We start from the raw sequence: 17,836 nt of genomic DNA on the forward strand, positions 1-17,836 counted from the left end.
GTGTGTTTAATGCTCACAACCACTGTATATACAAAAATACTAAAATAATGGAAATATAGCGTAAGTGTTAAAAATACATGAATATATTTAAGAAAACAAATGGGATAAATTTATATATGTGTTTAGTTTTTTATGAGCTATGCAGTCTGTATAAAAGTTGCGTTGTTATCGTTCATATTTAAGTTCGTTCTTGATGTATATAGTGCGTTTATTCGGCTTCGAAAGTGGTATTATAAAAATGTTTTCATCTGAACGGCGCTTTTATTGTATTTAACGTAGTGTCAGAATATCGATATGGTTAGAGAAGATACGAGAAGTATACCGAGACTTCCAATGGTCCCTCGATAACACTATAAACACACTGTGTACATAATATCATCTAGATTGTAATACTTTATATGCGTTTTAGTTATTCATTATTGACGTGATTTTGGTTCAGGCAGATCTTGAACAAACATTTTAAATGTTAACAAAACATTTATTGGCAAATATTTTCACAATTTCACTTAAGATATCTTATTCATGATTTACATTAAAGAAGAAATAAATACAAATCGCTGTTGAAATTACTTATAGACAATTTGGTGGATGCGCTGCCAAATATTTAATTCCCTAAAAACTGCAATCTAAAACTATTGTATAAAAAAATAGATTCAATGACAACAAAAGAATGTTGTGAGATTGTAATTTTAATTTGCTTATAATTCTGAATTATATTTATTCATTAATAGCAAATTGGCAAGCAGTCTGAATATAAAAGTATTATTAATTTATTATAATATTTATTATATACTTTTCATAATATTTCACTGCTTCAAGCAAAGAAAAAGAATTGTACCAAGATTAACTTTATGATTACATTAAGTTGTAAAATATTTTTTATATATTATATAATTCTCAGGTAATCATTTTAAATATTTTTTTAATAAAGCTGTATTCAATCGAAAAATAATTACCCTGAAATATGTTTATTTTTCTATTCAATAGTTAGGTTACCACACCACAAGTTGCATTGTACTGGAAAAAAAGCAAAAAACGAAAAATCAACTACTTATATTTTCAAATTGCTATAATTTATTAAAACAAAATGGTGGGTGCTCGAATAAAATATTTAACGAGATGAAAACCTTTATTATTTATTTCTTGTAAATATAAGGAAAATGTCCAAAAAAATGATGATGAAATTATAAAAATATAATCCGTACAATTTGTCGCTTTAATTAGGTTAGGAATGTGTTTAAAAATTTAAAGGATTCTGCTGTACAAAATGGCTGTGTGGACAAACCTCAGTGATATTACCCTGTGCATAGAACGAGAGTCAGGATCTGCCCGAAGCCCTTCGTCGTTTTCATTTATTTCATTCCTTAACAGCGTTCATTTGTCTTGTATATTGAAAATTTAAAAAAAAATTGATAAAACACTTTTAGTATAAAGTATTTACGAAGTAAGCGTCTCTCAATATAAATTAAACTGTACATATTGACTAATTTAAAATAATGCAAGAACTCATAGGGTGTAAGTCATTGTTGTGATTTATTTCCTCCCTTAACTGCCTTTATCGTTTCGTTCTGAACTTCCATTTTAAGACACCTTTATGTAATATAAAAGAAAGTATTGTAAACAACTTCAATAGATATATCCCCAAGTATATGTAACGATTCATCACATTACAACACGTATATTGATTTTAAGAATAAAATATTTCAGTTTCACTGCTAGTTTTATTTACCCTTTGATCCCTAAATATTCTACTAGTAACACATCAAGTGAAAAGTCCCCGGCCTGAAACATAGATGGCGCTGATAGAATTAAATCCATATGTTCCTTAGCTCTAATCCTCAGAAGATGCGTGTATAAATTTGACAGCTGTTTGATCATAAGTTTGTGAATTATAGCATTTTGAGTGAAGCAACTTTTCTTGTTGTGAAAAAAAGGATAAAAAGTAATTTCGCGTGTTGATAAAATATTGCTTTTTGAAGGGAGAAAATAGAGTTAAAGCAAAGGCTTGGCTTGATGTCGAGTTTCCGGACACTGCCTCAGGAAAATCAACCATCAAGTATTGATATGCTAAGTTTAGACGTGGTAAAATGAACACGGAAGACGGTGAACGCAGTGGACGCGCAAAAGAGGTTGTTACCGACGAAAACATTTAAAAAATCCACAAAATGATTTTGAATGACCGTAAATTGAAATTGAATGAAATAGCAGACACTCTAACAATATCAATTGAACGTGTACATCATATCATTCACGAATATTTGGGTATGAGAAATGTGCAAAGTGGGTGCCGCGCGAGCTCACTTTTGACCAAAAACAACGACGAGTTAATGATTCGGAGCAGTGTTTCAATATTATCAAGCGTAATAAACCCGACTTTTTGCGTCGATATGTGACAATGGATGAAACATGGCTCCATCATTTTACTCCGAAGTCCAATCGACAGTCCACCGAGCGAACTGCACACGATGAACCCGCTTCAAAGCATGGAAAAACGCAACAGTCCGCTGATAAGGTTATGGCGTCTGTATTTTGGGATGCGCATGGAATAATTTTCATTGACTACCTTCAAAAACGAAGGACAATCAACAACGACTATTACATAGGCATAAACGGCCGCATTTGAAGAAAAAGAAAGTGCTGCTTTACCAAGACAATGCACCGTATCATAAGTCAGTGAAAACGATGGCAAAAATCCATGAATTTGGCTTCGAATTGCTTCCTCATCTACTGTATTCTCCAGATCTGACCCCCAGCGACTATTTCCTTTTCTCAGATCTCAAAAGTATTGTCGCTAGGAAGAAATGTTCGCCGAATGAAGAGGTGATTGCCGAAACTGAGGACAAATCGTACTACAAAAATGGTATAGAAAAGTTGGAGGGTCGCTATAATCAATGTACCACCCTTGAAGGGAATTATGTTGAATAAAAAAAATTAATTTTGCTAAAAAAATTTGTTTTACTATGATAGGCCGGGGACTTTTCGATTGACCTGTTATAGCTAAAATATATTTTTTAAATTATTGAACCCCCTTCCCACCCACAAAAAATAAGTAATGAACTCACTAAAAATTAAAAAATAATAAAACTTAGATTTTTAAAACAAAGAACGTTTTAAAATAAAATACGTACATGATAATTGTTGTAATAACTAAATAAAAATAAACAAACAGAGAAATCGGTTAACATAACACCTTATTTAACCGATCTACTACACGTATTTTATATTCTACTATATACACACAATTTAGCTTAATACCTACCGAAACCTATTTATCTATTTACGATATTATTTTAACTATTACCAACTGATCACTTTGAAGTCGGTACGAGCAATAAGTTATATTTCTTTTGTTTGAGATTTAATTTTGTGTATATGACACAAAATTATAGGTAATTTGACAAACGTTGTCCGCGCCGGCAATCGAACCCGCAACCTCCGCGTGTGGTCTGAACTTTCTAACCATTACATCATAGAAGCAGTTGTTCGCAATATTTCTACCGCTTTCCATATCATATGGTTAGTGCTTAAAGGCAAACTAAACGGCTTTTGTACTAAACGAATTTTGTAAACAGACCCTTACTAAAAACTCCTCAAAAACCTCTGAAGGGTATAGCGGTTCGGTCTTTGCTTTCATCATTAACTTAACTAAATAACTTCAAAGTACACAATAAGTTGTCTGTTCGTCCCCATAATATTTAAATAAATATCCTCTAACCGTTGAAGACTTGTGTCTTCCGACACGTCAGCTCAGCAATAACATTATACACAAACATCTGATTATTTTAGATACAAAAATATGTGAAAACATTGTACGTGCCTTTCAAATTTGAGATTCTCGATTGCCTCGATTACTTCAGATTCGAATAAAAAAACAATTTTGAACATCGGTCCACAATAGACGGAGAAATCGGTTAACATGCATACAAAAATATACAATCGAACATAGAACCTCCTCCTTTATTGTAGGTTAAAAGAAATTAGAATTATTTTCTCGTATCACTGTCTATAACTCAATTGTCACTGATAATGTTTAATTAGATAAAAATATAATAATGGCATTTATTTAAAATTATAATGGTTTTTTAAATTAAATCTTACATTAGATATGCTCAGTACAATATTATATAGAAGAGAAGTGATAAACACATCTGTATGAATATAGTTATTAAATTAACATTAAATTAGACAACTTAATTATAAATCACTTATCGCAATTTCAGTCTAATAAACAGTTGTTCTATCCGTTGAGATTGCCCATCATCCCATTGAAATTCATTAAACATGCACTTAAGATATTTTTCAAAGCAATTTTGTTTATATTCTTTAACATTTTGATACATACGCTTCTAGCTTTTCTTCTTTTTCTTGATAATAATGGCGAGTAAAAGAAAAAATTCAGGTTAAAAATAGAAAAATAAAATACGTTTTATGATATGAATGATATAATGATAATGAATGAGGAAAACGCCTTATTAATACAAAGGTAAGTAACTACTTGTAAATGTCCTGTTATATTATCTTCATTTCTTTTAAATCCAGAATTTCTTCAGAAGAACTGACGTTTTAACAAATAATGTCTGTTTACAAATTGATTAGCTTTTCTACAACTCTTGTCGCCAAAAACCGATTTTTTCTCGAATATCTTTAATAATTTAATTATTAATATTTTAAATATATATATCAGTGGACGAAGTTGTTTTCCTAGATCACTTAGAGTTCGGTACTGCTTTATTAATACTGAAATAACTGCATTTCCAACTAATATTTTAATTATTATATAATTTAGAGGATTGATATTCAAATGTTTGACTATGTCATTCTATTAATATATAATTTGTCCTCATTGGTATCCATTTTTATCTTCACTGCTTCTTTTCACATATCGTATAATCAAATTAATGATCCCCTTTCTTTTCAAGACTTCAATGACTTTGAACTGCATCCTGTAGGTTCAATGCGTTGGTATGTTTAATGTTTAATCGTCGGTTTCGGTTATTTGTCTTTTTTTATATGTGTATGAACAAGAAATTTGTAATGTTTCCAGAAATCAAATTCACCTTCATCTTCATCTTCTGAAGATGTAGATGAAACCCATGCGGCGCAGATTTATATTCGTTACATCGCTTCCGCACATGCGTCAAGTTTCAGTCAAGTTGTTTGGGCGTCGATATGTCGATAATTATCAGTTATCCGATATATCGCTGATCACAAAACTTGTCGTATTTTAAGCTATAACTTCACCAAAAGTGGATTGAATGTATTCAATTTCCCCACCTTAACGATAACGTATTGCAATTATTATATAACCATACTTCGAAATGCCCTTATTCCCTGTATTCCCTGCAAAGTACCACAATTCAGTATGTAAGGCTACCAAAAATGAACTGAAGTTGCTGTGAACTAACATCAGTTCAGATGACCATTAAAGATTGTCTGTCGGGAATTTTGTCTTAAACCCCACTCGCGTCTTAACTTATGTAGTTGCTTTTTGGGGCTAGTTCATATACCATATAAGGTTAAAACTGTTTGTATAATATTGATAAATAATAATAACTATCTGATTAACAAACAATACTACTTTATTTAATAGTTATTAAAAATAATAATACTTGATAGAATGAAAAAAGACAAATTATGATAATCTCTATATAAACATTATTATCTATTGGTTTTAATTAATTTATCTCCTTAACTTGTAGAGACCACAGAACACTAAGGAACATAGAATGATAGCAAAATTGAATAATTGCAAATATATTAAATTTGATCAAGCAATATTAAGCTTCAGATTCTTGTACTGTATAAGCGATGTCTTGTTTTGGCGTCTCCACCCTACTACTCAATACTTGCTCGTAAAACTGCCTTCTTCTTTCTTCTTCTTCCACCAGTTTTTGGGTCTTTAATTTCCTGATAGATTTAGCAAGCATGTGCGAAAACACGATTCCAAGTATCTAGGTAAATAAACAATGTTAATAGCGTTACGTATTGTCTTAAATTATTTTCCTTACCTGAATTAACGAAACACACAGTGTACCGATGGTCAATAGAACGGCGCATTGGGATATAATTGCTGATAATCGATATAAACATCCTTGGGTATAAATGGAGGTTATGGTAGCGCAATCCATATTGATACAGCATGTGTCTGGTACATATATGCTGTCGTTTTCATTTTTAGGGACTGCTGATAGATTAAAAGTAGATCCGTAAGCACTCCACTCGTTTGCATTATGAATTCCACAACATTGAAGCTAAATGTCAAAAGCAATGTTTATAGTTCATTCGAATTAAATATACCAAACTGACAAAACAAATACTTAACTAAACTAACTTTAACTAATACTGTATGATTTTAAGCAAATAAAACTGCAGAATAAATAAAACTAAACAAATATAACTCAGATGCTAGGTTTTTAATAAACAGTACAGTACACAGAAAATCAGATTAAAAGGTCAATTGAAAAGTCCCCGGCCTACCACAGTAAAACACATTTTTTTTGCGAAATTATTTTTTTATTCAACATAATTCCCTTCAAAGGTGATAAACTGATTATAGCTAACCTCCAACTTTTCGATACCATTTTTGTAGTACGATTTAGAAATTGTTGTTATACGATAGAAAAACTCGGCGTCAAGCCAAGTTTTTGCTTCCACTGTATTTTTTCTCTTCAAAAAACAATATTTTATCAACACGCGAAATTCTTTTTTATCCATTTTTTTCACAATAAGAAAAGTTGCTTCATTCAAAATGGTATAATTCACAAACTAATGATCCGACAGCTGTCAAATTTATACACGCATCTTTTGAGGGTTATGGCTAACTAAAAAACATATGGATTTAATTCTAGTGGCGCCCTCTATGTGTCAGGCTGGGGCTTACCAATTGACCTGTCGGTAGGATGTATTAAAGTTGAAAATGTATTATTGTGTATCTAGTATAGATGATATTCGCCTTTATCGAATACCATGAAATGGAATAGTACAAAATACAAGCAATCGCCTAATAATTTTAAAATACTTAATAAAAAAGAAGGAAAATGCTGAATTAATGAGCTTATAAAATATTCCTTTTATAATATAGTTAACTCTTTATTCTGTACCCAAAAATATGAAATACTTACGTTATATTGAGTAACATTCCAAGTAAAGGCATTGTATTCTCTATCAAAGTTCTCCATAGCACTTCTCATGTTAGTTGCTAAAGTGCTTGTAATGCTTGATCTCATACTGTATGCTGCTATACTGACGGATAATTCCAATATAAGGACCAAAGCCAATAAGAATGCATACTAAAAGCCAATTAAAGATTAAGAAAGATAAAGAAGTAACGTATATAAAATCCGAAACAAATATGATATTATCTAAAAAAGTAGTGGTCTATGAATTATTTTTATGTGACATATAAACTAATTCTGTACCTGATGAACTAATATAATTATTATATATAAAATACAAAAGGTCAAGTATAGCATAATGGCATATATATATAGAATTATAGAAAAATTCATCTCTATTTCCTGGTTTTTTTCTTAGGCCTATTCATCTGATAATTTTCTGATCTCTCTTGATTATTTGTCCTGCAATATGAGATTATTTTAAACATATTCCTAAAGTTTTATCTGAGCCCCATTATTTTTTCTTATTTTTTAGTGTTTACAGTTTTTAGTCTTCTAGTTAGCTATACCCTACCCTGTTATAGATATGATAGATAATCCTATTCCTTTTCCTTATTTTCATACATTTTACATTGCGTATTTCATTTTTAATTATATCCACCCATATTTATTCCATGATTTCATTTCTTAGCGGTACTGCGCTTTCGATACCTTATTGTCCATATATTATTTTCCTCTTGTTGCTCTCTCTATTTCTTTTACCATTTATTCTTGTCTATTAATCGCTATTTCATTATTGTATTTTTTCGGTTAAAAGTTCCTATTATTATTTTTATTTATACTTAAAAATTTCTCCATAATATTTGTAAACAGGTGAAACCCAATTTTTATTTTTCCCTTATTGTCTAATATTTCTATTGTTTTTATTTTTGTAATCAACGTTAAAACTATTTACACCATTTTCACTCTAACCTTTTTCTAATTGTGTTTAACATTCTTTTCACAATACTTGCTTATTTTTTTATTTTGTCTACCCCCGTTATTTTATAATTTCCATAGTTTTGTTTATTAATAGCACCATACTTTCTATCTCTTTTGTGTTATACTCCAAATATGATGTTTTTCTTCTTATGCCTCCCTTTAGTTCTTATCTCATTTCTTCTTATCTATTTAATTCTATTCATCTCTTATATCTTATTGTTCTGTTTTCTCAGTTGAGAATTAATATTATCATTTTTTTCTACGCTTTTAATTTCTATGCATTTTTTTCCATAAAATCTGTAAACGTAGCTCTTCTTCTGTCATGCTTCCTTATTGCCAATGATTGCAATATCGTTCAAAAACGCAATTTTCATGTAGTAATTATTTTGTTTTCTTTTAAACTGACTCTTCAACTTACAGCTCTAGCTGAGCTTAGACAACTAAATAGTATCAACGATATTATCATAAACTTACATAAACTTATATACAACAAGAGATATTAAAATTATTTTTCAATCACATAGTAGATAGACTTAACGGATACTTACTGTATTGACCAAGAAAGTGCTTTCTTTAAAAGCACCAACAAAACCAAACATGGCTATCATAAAGATAAAGAAACCAATGACTATAGCCAGAGTCGCGGGATTGTAGTAGTAGGATTCCATAAATTCATCGAAATATATATAGATGCCCTTAATGGTGAAACCAATCGTTATCAACATTATACCAACCAGCTGAAAAAAATAATAAATTAGGCAATTCAGTGATTTTTATTTAAGAATTGAAACATTACTAATATAGCCCCAACAGTTTTAGTTTTAGATTGTTAACATATTAGTCTGATAAAAGTAAAATTAACATATAAGTCTGTAAAAAGATGAAAAAAGATAGTAGATGAAAAAATCAATATTTTAATAAATAAATAATTCATGTAATTCGTGCAAGCTAACCGAAAATAAAGCAAAATTAATTTGAAATGAATAATACTTTCCTAACAAACAAATGGAAGTACCGAAACAAACTGCGTGTAGTAAATATATATATGACTGTTCTGCAGTTTTGTTATTTTTTTATCCAATTACTGGCTGTTTTGAAACAAGGTTTGTCAAAGTGAATCTTTGTACTCATTTGAAAATTTAAATTTGCTTTAAAAGGCTTTAATAACTTATACATTATTAAAAGTCTCAATGTTCAGACAATACATGAAAATCCATTTTTCTCTGCCAATACTTTCGATATATTATATGGACCTAAATTGCTTTAATACGTTTTATAGATCATATAAAGAACTTTTCGATTACTTTCTTGTTACAAATCAGATAAAACATAATCTCAAGTACTTTGATATCATATCAGAGAAACGCCATCACTATTAATTATTTTTTTAATACCTGTTCTATATATTTAATCTTTAACCGTCCCAAAAAGTATCTTAAAACCACTTTCTATTCTTATCTATGATGTATTGTCTAAGCGATTAAATTCGTCTTAATAATACTTCTAGCAAAATAATTAAATTCGAGAAAAATATCTGTTTTAAATATGTATATGTTTTTTGCTATTGTATAAACAAAACTCATATTTCCCAAAATGTAAAATATAATCTCAGATCCACTTGATTTAGTATAAATAATTATAAATCGGTTTCAATAAAGGAGATGACAATCTAAAACAAGATTGCTCATAACAATACCGTTTCTTGTTTTATTAATAAATAAAACAGGACTATTGTTTTAATTTTGTTATTATAGTTTTAACATTGAGAAATGTTCTTGTTCTATGCATAGGAACGTTAGGTCAAGGCCACTAAATTTACGTTCAATAGTTGCACTACCATGTTTACAATAAGAAACATCAAATTCTTTAATACAGCCATTATATGATTGTAATCATGGTTGAATGTTTCATGAAATTTCATGCAACTGAAATATGTTCATGAGAATATTTTTAATTGTGTAACACTTGTGTAGTAGTTTCCCATATCCAGATTTACAATTTATATGTGATATACATAGTTTTTAAATATCTGTAGTTCGTGTAAGTTACGTTAATTGTAGAATTCTTTCGGTTCTATTGACGTGTTCAACAAGGATGACTCCCACTGGTTCGTTGTCGAGTGTTTAGGATAAGGAGGGTTTAGGTACCGAGGCTAGACGAAACGTGTCGGATGATAGACCTCGTAGAGGACTCCTTATGGCTCCTATAACCATAAATACCAAGAAGACCCGAAATCGTGGAATTTTTGGGAATTCCGAAACGCACATGGTGTCCACCACCACCAAGAACCCGAAGGAGGAGCTTCAGCGATAAAACACTGTGCATCCACAAGAGTTGGGAAATGAGAAGAATAAAGTATTGCTGAGAGAGTGTTATAGAGAACGGAGAAGAAGAAACTATTGAATTGAATGAAGAAGAAAGAATTGAATGATCATTAATTGAAGAAATTATTGTATTAATTGAAGTATTATTGAAAGCATAGAATTCCTGTCTACCAGCCAATCTACACTTTTCGTTAATAGTACATGCGACTAGAATCATAATCCTTTTCCCATAACGTAATAATTAATATCTTTTAAATGTATATATATGTATTCTTTATTATCAATTAAATAACTCGTCTTTGGTTATTAATTTACTCAAGGAAGAGAAAATAAATTGTATTTAATTTACAACCTTGTTTTCTCTCCCGCATCTCAACATGATCAATGTTTTGAACTTTATATTTACAAAGAATAACATTTACATAACACAATGTTCATGGCTAACTTTGATAACAAATGTCTCCTCATGGAATTATGAACTATTTACTTTATTCTTATTGTTTTTATATGTAGTAATAATAACTAATACTATGTATATAAACAATCAAATAAATTTCATGTGCTCATCGTACCTGTAAAGGTAAAAATACTCAATTTTTAAATTAATTAATATTGGATAATTTTTTTAATAAAATTTGATAGACTTAGCAAAAGTATTTAATTCAGTGCCAGATATTTTTATGATTGTTTATAATTTTTATTTATAAAAAATTCAAATTATCTCAGTAGGGCTGTAATTTTTATACGATATTATTTAAGTATCAAAATGTGTAAAATTAATTTGCCAGATAATAATTGTTATCTGGCAAATTAATATATTATAATTATTATTATCTTATCTTTTATAGTTTGTGTTTATTTAATTTTTTATGTTCATATGCTAATATTTTTACAATGACCGGTGATTGATGTCATAGACAATGCCACATTAGTTTTACAGCCTTAATGTATCGTAATTTAGCGAAATCTACTACATTATTATCAAATATTTCAGTAGATATTGGTGATGCGAGGTCCGACCAATAAGCCACTTCAAGTTCAAATAGTGAGATTGTAATAAGCGTTTTTGCTTCAGGTTCAAATAGTGAGATTATGTCAAGGTGAAATGATGAGACTACGTCAAGAGATGCATTTTCGATTTTCAATTTGGATGTAGATATCCAAGAAACTGAATTTTATGACGAACGATTTTTTTATTATAAACAATCATAAAAATGTCTGGCACTGAATAAAATAATTTTGCAAAGCCTATCAAAAGTCATTAAAAAATACATTCTTTTAATATTTTTATCTGTACAGGTGCCATGTGCACTGGTAAACGCAACCTCTGCCGCCAGCCAGATGGGTCCGGTGCTGACCGAGAGAGTGAAAGAGGTGATATGTCAAAAGATCAGCTTACCTGAAATTTTCTCTCAAAAACGTTGCTAGCTCCTAGACTATTTTCTCAAACCACAAACGCTGTTTATACTGAATGTCATGAAAAAATAATGTAATGTGAAAATAAATGCAAATCTAATGACAAAATGGATACATATGCGTTATGGGTATTAATCTTGTTATTCTTTGGGTTGGATATATAAAATAGCATTAACAACTATTTTGTTACTATAGCAGTAACAACATTTATAATGTCTTTAGTGATTTACAAATGAGTAATGAACTATTTTCAAATTATGGTACCCATAATACTGTCGATTATATTCAGTTAATACGTTTTTTTGTAAATTATGCGATGAAGTACCAGGACGGATATTAACGTACTAGTGTATTAGTGTTAAATACCACATAGTGCAATAAACCAGACAATAAATCAAACAAACCTGAGTAAAAGAAAACTAAATATATTATATAGAAATGATCAGAGGTATCTATTAGATTGTGTGTTAATCACCATATATATCATTTAAAGGACATTTCATTAAAACTATTAGTTTATCTAAAGTTTGTTGTATTGTTACTTCTCAAAGATACACACTCATGAATAAAAATATTATATATTTTAAAACCCCTTTCAATTTTGCTTGTCATCCATGTATCTTTTAGTATGAAGTATAGTATATTTAAGTAGCCTGCGCATATAAATAATATTTAACTAACTTATCTAAAAGTCTAAAAATATTTACATTCCATTTCTTTATAGTTAATTATGTTAAAATTTTGTAATGTGCCTTAGCATCAGGAAATTTAGCTAGATTTATTATTGCGACGAACTATTATCCAGCAAGAGGCCATGATACCATGTTACGTACAACACCAAGTGATACACCACCTCAACACAGAATTCCTTCAGTACACAGTTTATTGCTTGAATATAACAAACCCGAAAATTGCGCTGATAATTAGTACTCTGACTCTGTACAATTTACTCTTTGGGTCGCATGTTATGAAAACAATAATTCATGGCTCTTTCATGAGCGTTCCACCACTTATATGTGGCTTCTGGCATTCCTGCCAAGACTGGTAGAACATTGTAAAAACCAAATCCGGTTGAGCGGTTGAAGCTATCAAGTACAACGAAATACATGAACGCTGTTAATCACTTTGTTCTTGACAATCTTTGCAACTTATATTTCATATTTTTATATTTATCGTTTTATATAAAAATTAGAGAATATATAATATAAGAATTAAAGCCTTAATATGTCAGCCAGAGGCTCGACTTCATAAACCAGGCAAGTAAGCAAGTTTACCAACATCTTGTTTCATTAAACGTTGTTAATTAATCAATAGTAATTATCGTCCTATTTTTTTGTTGAAGATGAAATAAGATGTACGGGTTTATATTCTGGGCGACAATATTGAACTGAATATTTAGAAATCAATTCTCACATTGTGCACAATGTTTTAAGAAAATACTTGATACACGGCTTACTTGATTTAATCAATCCACTAATTATAAAATATTTTATAATGAATTCTAAGTCTAACTCAATCAACTGAAGATTTAAATATACGCAATATAAAGTGGCAGGCAGCAGGACAGGAGCAGATTGGAGTTGCAATGAATATTAAAAGCGCAAAAATTATTGTAAGCTTGGCTAAAAGGTAATAGATGGATTGATTCCAGAAACATTAGAATTTTGATGAATAATGAATTGTGTTGAAATAATATGGCAATCTAAAAGCAAACTACAAAATATCTATTAATACGATATGATGCATATATAATTTGTGTCATATTGAAAATAAAAATATCGCCTTTTCTTTTTTTTATCTAATCGTAGCTAGTATATGGAGTTATATTTTTTAGAGTTTATTGAAAGTTCTATTTAACAAAAACATGTCATACGTTTAGAAGGCATCTACGAAGAAATGTTATAATTTTTTAACAACGTCAATAAATCACAGCCTGTTAACATTCATGCAGAGTTCCTACCACCTAACAATATTTTAACTCATATTTTCTCTGCTGTTCAACAATCGTACAATTCACAAGTTTTACAAGAAAGTGAATAAGATGACAGAGCTACTAAAACCTACGGAGAAAATAATAAACTGCAGAGTGTGTGACAACTAGCACCGATTGAAAAAATTACGGCAGCATGCATCTTCATATTTAACCAGTAAGAATAACACTTGAAAATACAAAGACGTCGTGATGCTACATATTTCAGAGTTTTAGGAACGTAGGGAACAGTCATGCTGTAATAAAACTTGAGATGGTTCCAAATGTCTTATACTCTCATTATCCTGTGTCTTTTACATTATCCAGAAAATATGTTAATAATAATGTATACTTTATTAAAAACGGCATAGAATGCTGTTTGACATGTTCGAACATGTAACCGAATGAGCCTGCAAAAGACGTCCGTTTGGCCGCGGTTTTTATTGAAAATATTTTTAGCATGTTGCAGCAGCACTAAATATTAGTACGGGCACGGTCACGATCACTAAAATATCTCAAATAATAAAAAATAATATAATATGCGAAACGGGTGAAAAATCAAGATCAGTTTGATGTTGCTGTATCAGAGTTCAAATATACGAAATGTATAAAATCAGTAAGTAGTTTTTTCAATCGACACATAGCTAAATACAATTATTTCAGAAAAAATTGTTAGCCTGGAAATAATAAATAAAAATCTGAAAGATATATAGCTATTTGAGGGATGTAGAATATCATTTCATACACTGTTGGGTAATATAGGATTTAAATGATGTAAAAATAACTCACGAAGGGTCTTAATGGAAACTCCATATATTGCTTTTAAAAAGAATATATTTTTTAATAACATATAACAAAATCAAAGAAGAACTATTATATTAATTGGTATATTCAGATGAGACATGGCTATTTCAGAATGGTACATTGGGTCACTCATAGCAAGATGATAATAAATATGGTGGCAAGACAACAAAAGTTGATGGAAAAAGGTAGTCCTTGGAATAACAATGGATTAGGTTTTGTTAGTCATAACATTTATTAATAATTCGTTGCAGACATATCGCTTTTCATGCTGGAAATAGGAATGATTTTATTCCTGGTGCAGGTTTCCAGTCCAAGGGTGGAGTACCATGGAGAACTTGTTTTTACAATGGTTTGAATATCAACCTTTAAAGAACTTTGAATTCACATACGTACAATTCACTATATCAAAGTACACTGGTGGAGAAGATCCCAACAAGTGCATTAAGAAAGGCTGCAATTAAGGAATGGCTTAAAGTACATAAAATAAGTTTTGAAGAAACCGTGTTAAAGAATGAACTATTTTAAATTATTACTCGTTAAATATAAATGAAATGTTTAATTGCATTTTATGTAAATCACTTTTTTAGAATTATGCCTTTGAAAAGATACATGGTAAATCAGATTGCTGAACGTTATGGCCACAGACTATCACATCTTCTTCCCTAACACTACATAGTTAGTCCAACTGAGTTGCTATTGGGTGTTGCAAAGAATTATTACAATAGTCATTCTGACCTAGAAGGATATTCAACCCAAAACTGTCTGGATTTATGGAAAGAAGCATTGTCAACAATTACATCTTTAGTTTGGATGAGCTCGATCAGACACATTGCAGATGAAATTGACAAATGGTGGAATTGTGAGCAAGTTTTTGATAGATTGAAATTAAATAGCTTAGTTAATTGCTTGAGTAGTGATTCTGAAAGTGACAGTGATAGAACAAAACTTTATGAATGTTGATTTATGATTCAATTCGGATAATTACCGAGACAGGGCGATGAAAGAGGAAACAAACTAAAGGTCAATATATAATTAATATATTTTCACTGCAGGAAATTGTATTATAGGGTGTGAAAGCTTTATGTGCACGTGTGTTATTGTTCAGAATATACATGTAAAAATGTATGAGGAGAGAAATAATACTAACTATTTTGCAGATATGGTAAATGCATTAAGGAGAATACAGTAATTAAATCTAGTTTTATCAAATAAGGTGTATACATGTAGCAACAGAACAAATTTTGGAAAAATAGATTAATATCAAGACGACTTTACAAGGAAACACCGTACCGAATGACACAAGAATTAAGCGTAAAAGGTAAATATGCACTCTAATGAAAGTAAAATGCATTACATTACGGGGGATACCACTACATAAAAAACACATCTAGAACTCTACTTATAGTAGTGTGGAAAAAATGTCAATGTAAACATAATAAAACAACCCTAACCTATAAATTATGGTGGCTGTATTATATTAGGTCACATTTTTGTTTCATTATTAGTCAAAATGTACTAAAACTCAGGGTTGATGCGGCAACATTGCGACGTATTGATGTCATTCATGACGTGAGTTCAACATATATAAAAATCATACCATATTTATTGAAGTGAATGTAAGTATCAGTTCAGATTAATACAACGGCAACACCATTCAAGCGCATGTTTTTAATTAAAAGCTGTTGGATATTACAACATAGTGCTAATACACAATAGTGTTAATGTTAAAATAGAAGAATAAAGTTAACTAAACAGTAACCACTATTTACAGAATGTTAAAATAGCATATCTTGGCCAACTTTAATTGAACAACCTATTGAATACCTTCCAACTATTATGCTTGTACTTCATTTATCATATATGTATTTACTATTGAAATATAAACTAGATGATGAAATATATCTCTGAAATTTAAATTCCTAAAAATAAAATATATAATATAAATTAATATAAATAAAAATATATATTATTTTAATGATTAATTTGATTATGATCTTAACAAGCACAATATACAATAATAAACAATTAATGATCGCAAATAAAGATAAAAAATCTAATCTGAACGCAAAAATATCATAACATACACAAGCCCTGTAGATAATTCACAGATTATTACCTACATTCTAGCATTATAATTAATAAGAAACATAATTAGAAAAAAATAACTAAGTTTTAAATTAATACCCATATTGGGTTTATATAATTTTATATAATTAGAGAGTTTTAATGAGAGCGTTTTATTATATTGTAACCAGTGGGTAACAATATCCGGACTAGCCCAAGAAACTTTTCAAACCTGAATAAAATTATAGAAAAATAACTCCACTTACCACAAACATCAAATTGGATATCACCAACATATATTTGATGCATTTCATGCCGAAATCCAAGTCCTGTTGTCTCGTCCTCATCTTAGTAGATACTTTCGGCCACCCACCAGAGAAAATATTTCACTATAAACAATTTGCAGTCGAAACTTTCCTGACAATAGGACGTCTGCTATCTTTCTGCGATATAATTATCTCGAAATCCCAGATAATAACTGATGGTTTTGTGATAGTCAGCAACGTCACAGCAACAAATATACTTGATATATTTTTATCTACGTATCGATTATAAGACTAAAAATTTGCCTAAAGTTTATTAACGGCTCTATGATAAAATCTGTCGTTTCATAATAAATTTACACGAAATTCTGTGTGTAATTACAGTTGTTTTATGAGGAAATTTATTGACGCTTAACGGTAACTTATTAAGCGTTAAAGAAAGTTTCTGCCAAGGAAATCAACAATTAATCACTGATATTCTGAATTTTAGAGATATTAGAATCTGGTGTATTTACAACTTAAAATAAAAATATTGAACACACACCACAAAAATAAATAAGGAACTCACTAAAAAGTAAAAAATAATCAAACTTTAAAGTAAAATATGTATATAATAATCGTTCTAATAACTAAATAAAAATAAACGAAAAACTTATTTAACCCATCTACTAATAACTACACTTATTTTATATTCTATAAAACCTACCTAGTACTATTTATCTATTTTCAATATTATTTTAACTTTTTTTCTTTTTTTAATTTTTCGAAATTAGTGATCATTCCCATTCCCACAATAGATGAATTCGCTTATTTCATATATTATTTCGATTCAAGAAATCGCCACTTCTCTTTCTCTAACATATTTCATAACTCCTACGGTTTAGTACAATGAATTTTTCC

At 29.7% G+C, this 17,836-nt stretch overlaps 1 protein-coding gene across 1 annotated transcript; it reads right to left on the minus strand.

The window, feature by feature from the left end:
- Positions 1–5,558: 5,558 nt before the first annotated feature.
- On the minus strand, positions 5,559–17,123 carry LOC143191745 (CD63 antigen). Its single transcript, XM_076397107.1, has 5 exons — positions 16,940–17,123; positions 8,645–8,833; positions 7,122–7,289; positions 6,009–6,251; positions 5,559–5,951 (listed from the first exon to the last, which is right to left on the minus strand). Exons 1-5 carry the CDS (start codon positions 17,018–17,020, stop codon positions 5,778–5,780), a joined length of 855 nt encoding a protein of 284 aa, XP_076253222.1. The 5' UTR covers positions 17,021–17,123; the 3' UTR covers positions 5,559–5,777.
- Positions 17,124–17,836: the final 713 nt, after the last annotated feature.

This window comes from Rhynchophorus ferrugineus, unplaced genomic scaffold, assembly GCF_030347505.1.
Source record: "Rhynchophorus ferrugineus isolate W39M unplaced genomic scaffold, kcgeb_rfMv2 rfM2, whole genome shotgun sequence".
Taxonomy (NCBI): domain Eukaryota; kingdom Metazoa; phylum Arthropoda; class Insecta; order Coleoptera; family Curculionidae; genus Rhynchophorus; species Rhynchophorus ferrugineus.

Excerpts from the sequence above, each read along its gene's own strand:
- LOC143191745 (XM_076397107.1), bottom strand. The coding sequence starts at position 17,020 with ATGAGGACGAGACAACAGGACTTGGATTTCGGCATGAAATGCATCAAA. Across the intron at positions 7,290-8,644 it reads GCACTTTCTTGGTCAATACA|TATGCATTCTTATTGGCTTT; the intron begins GTAAGTATCCGT and ends ATTGGCTTTTAG. Across the intron at positions 6,252-7,121 it reads GGAATGTTACTCAATATAAC|CTTCAATGTTGTGGAATTCA; the intron begins GTAAGTATTTCA and ends TTTGACATTTAG.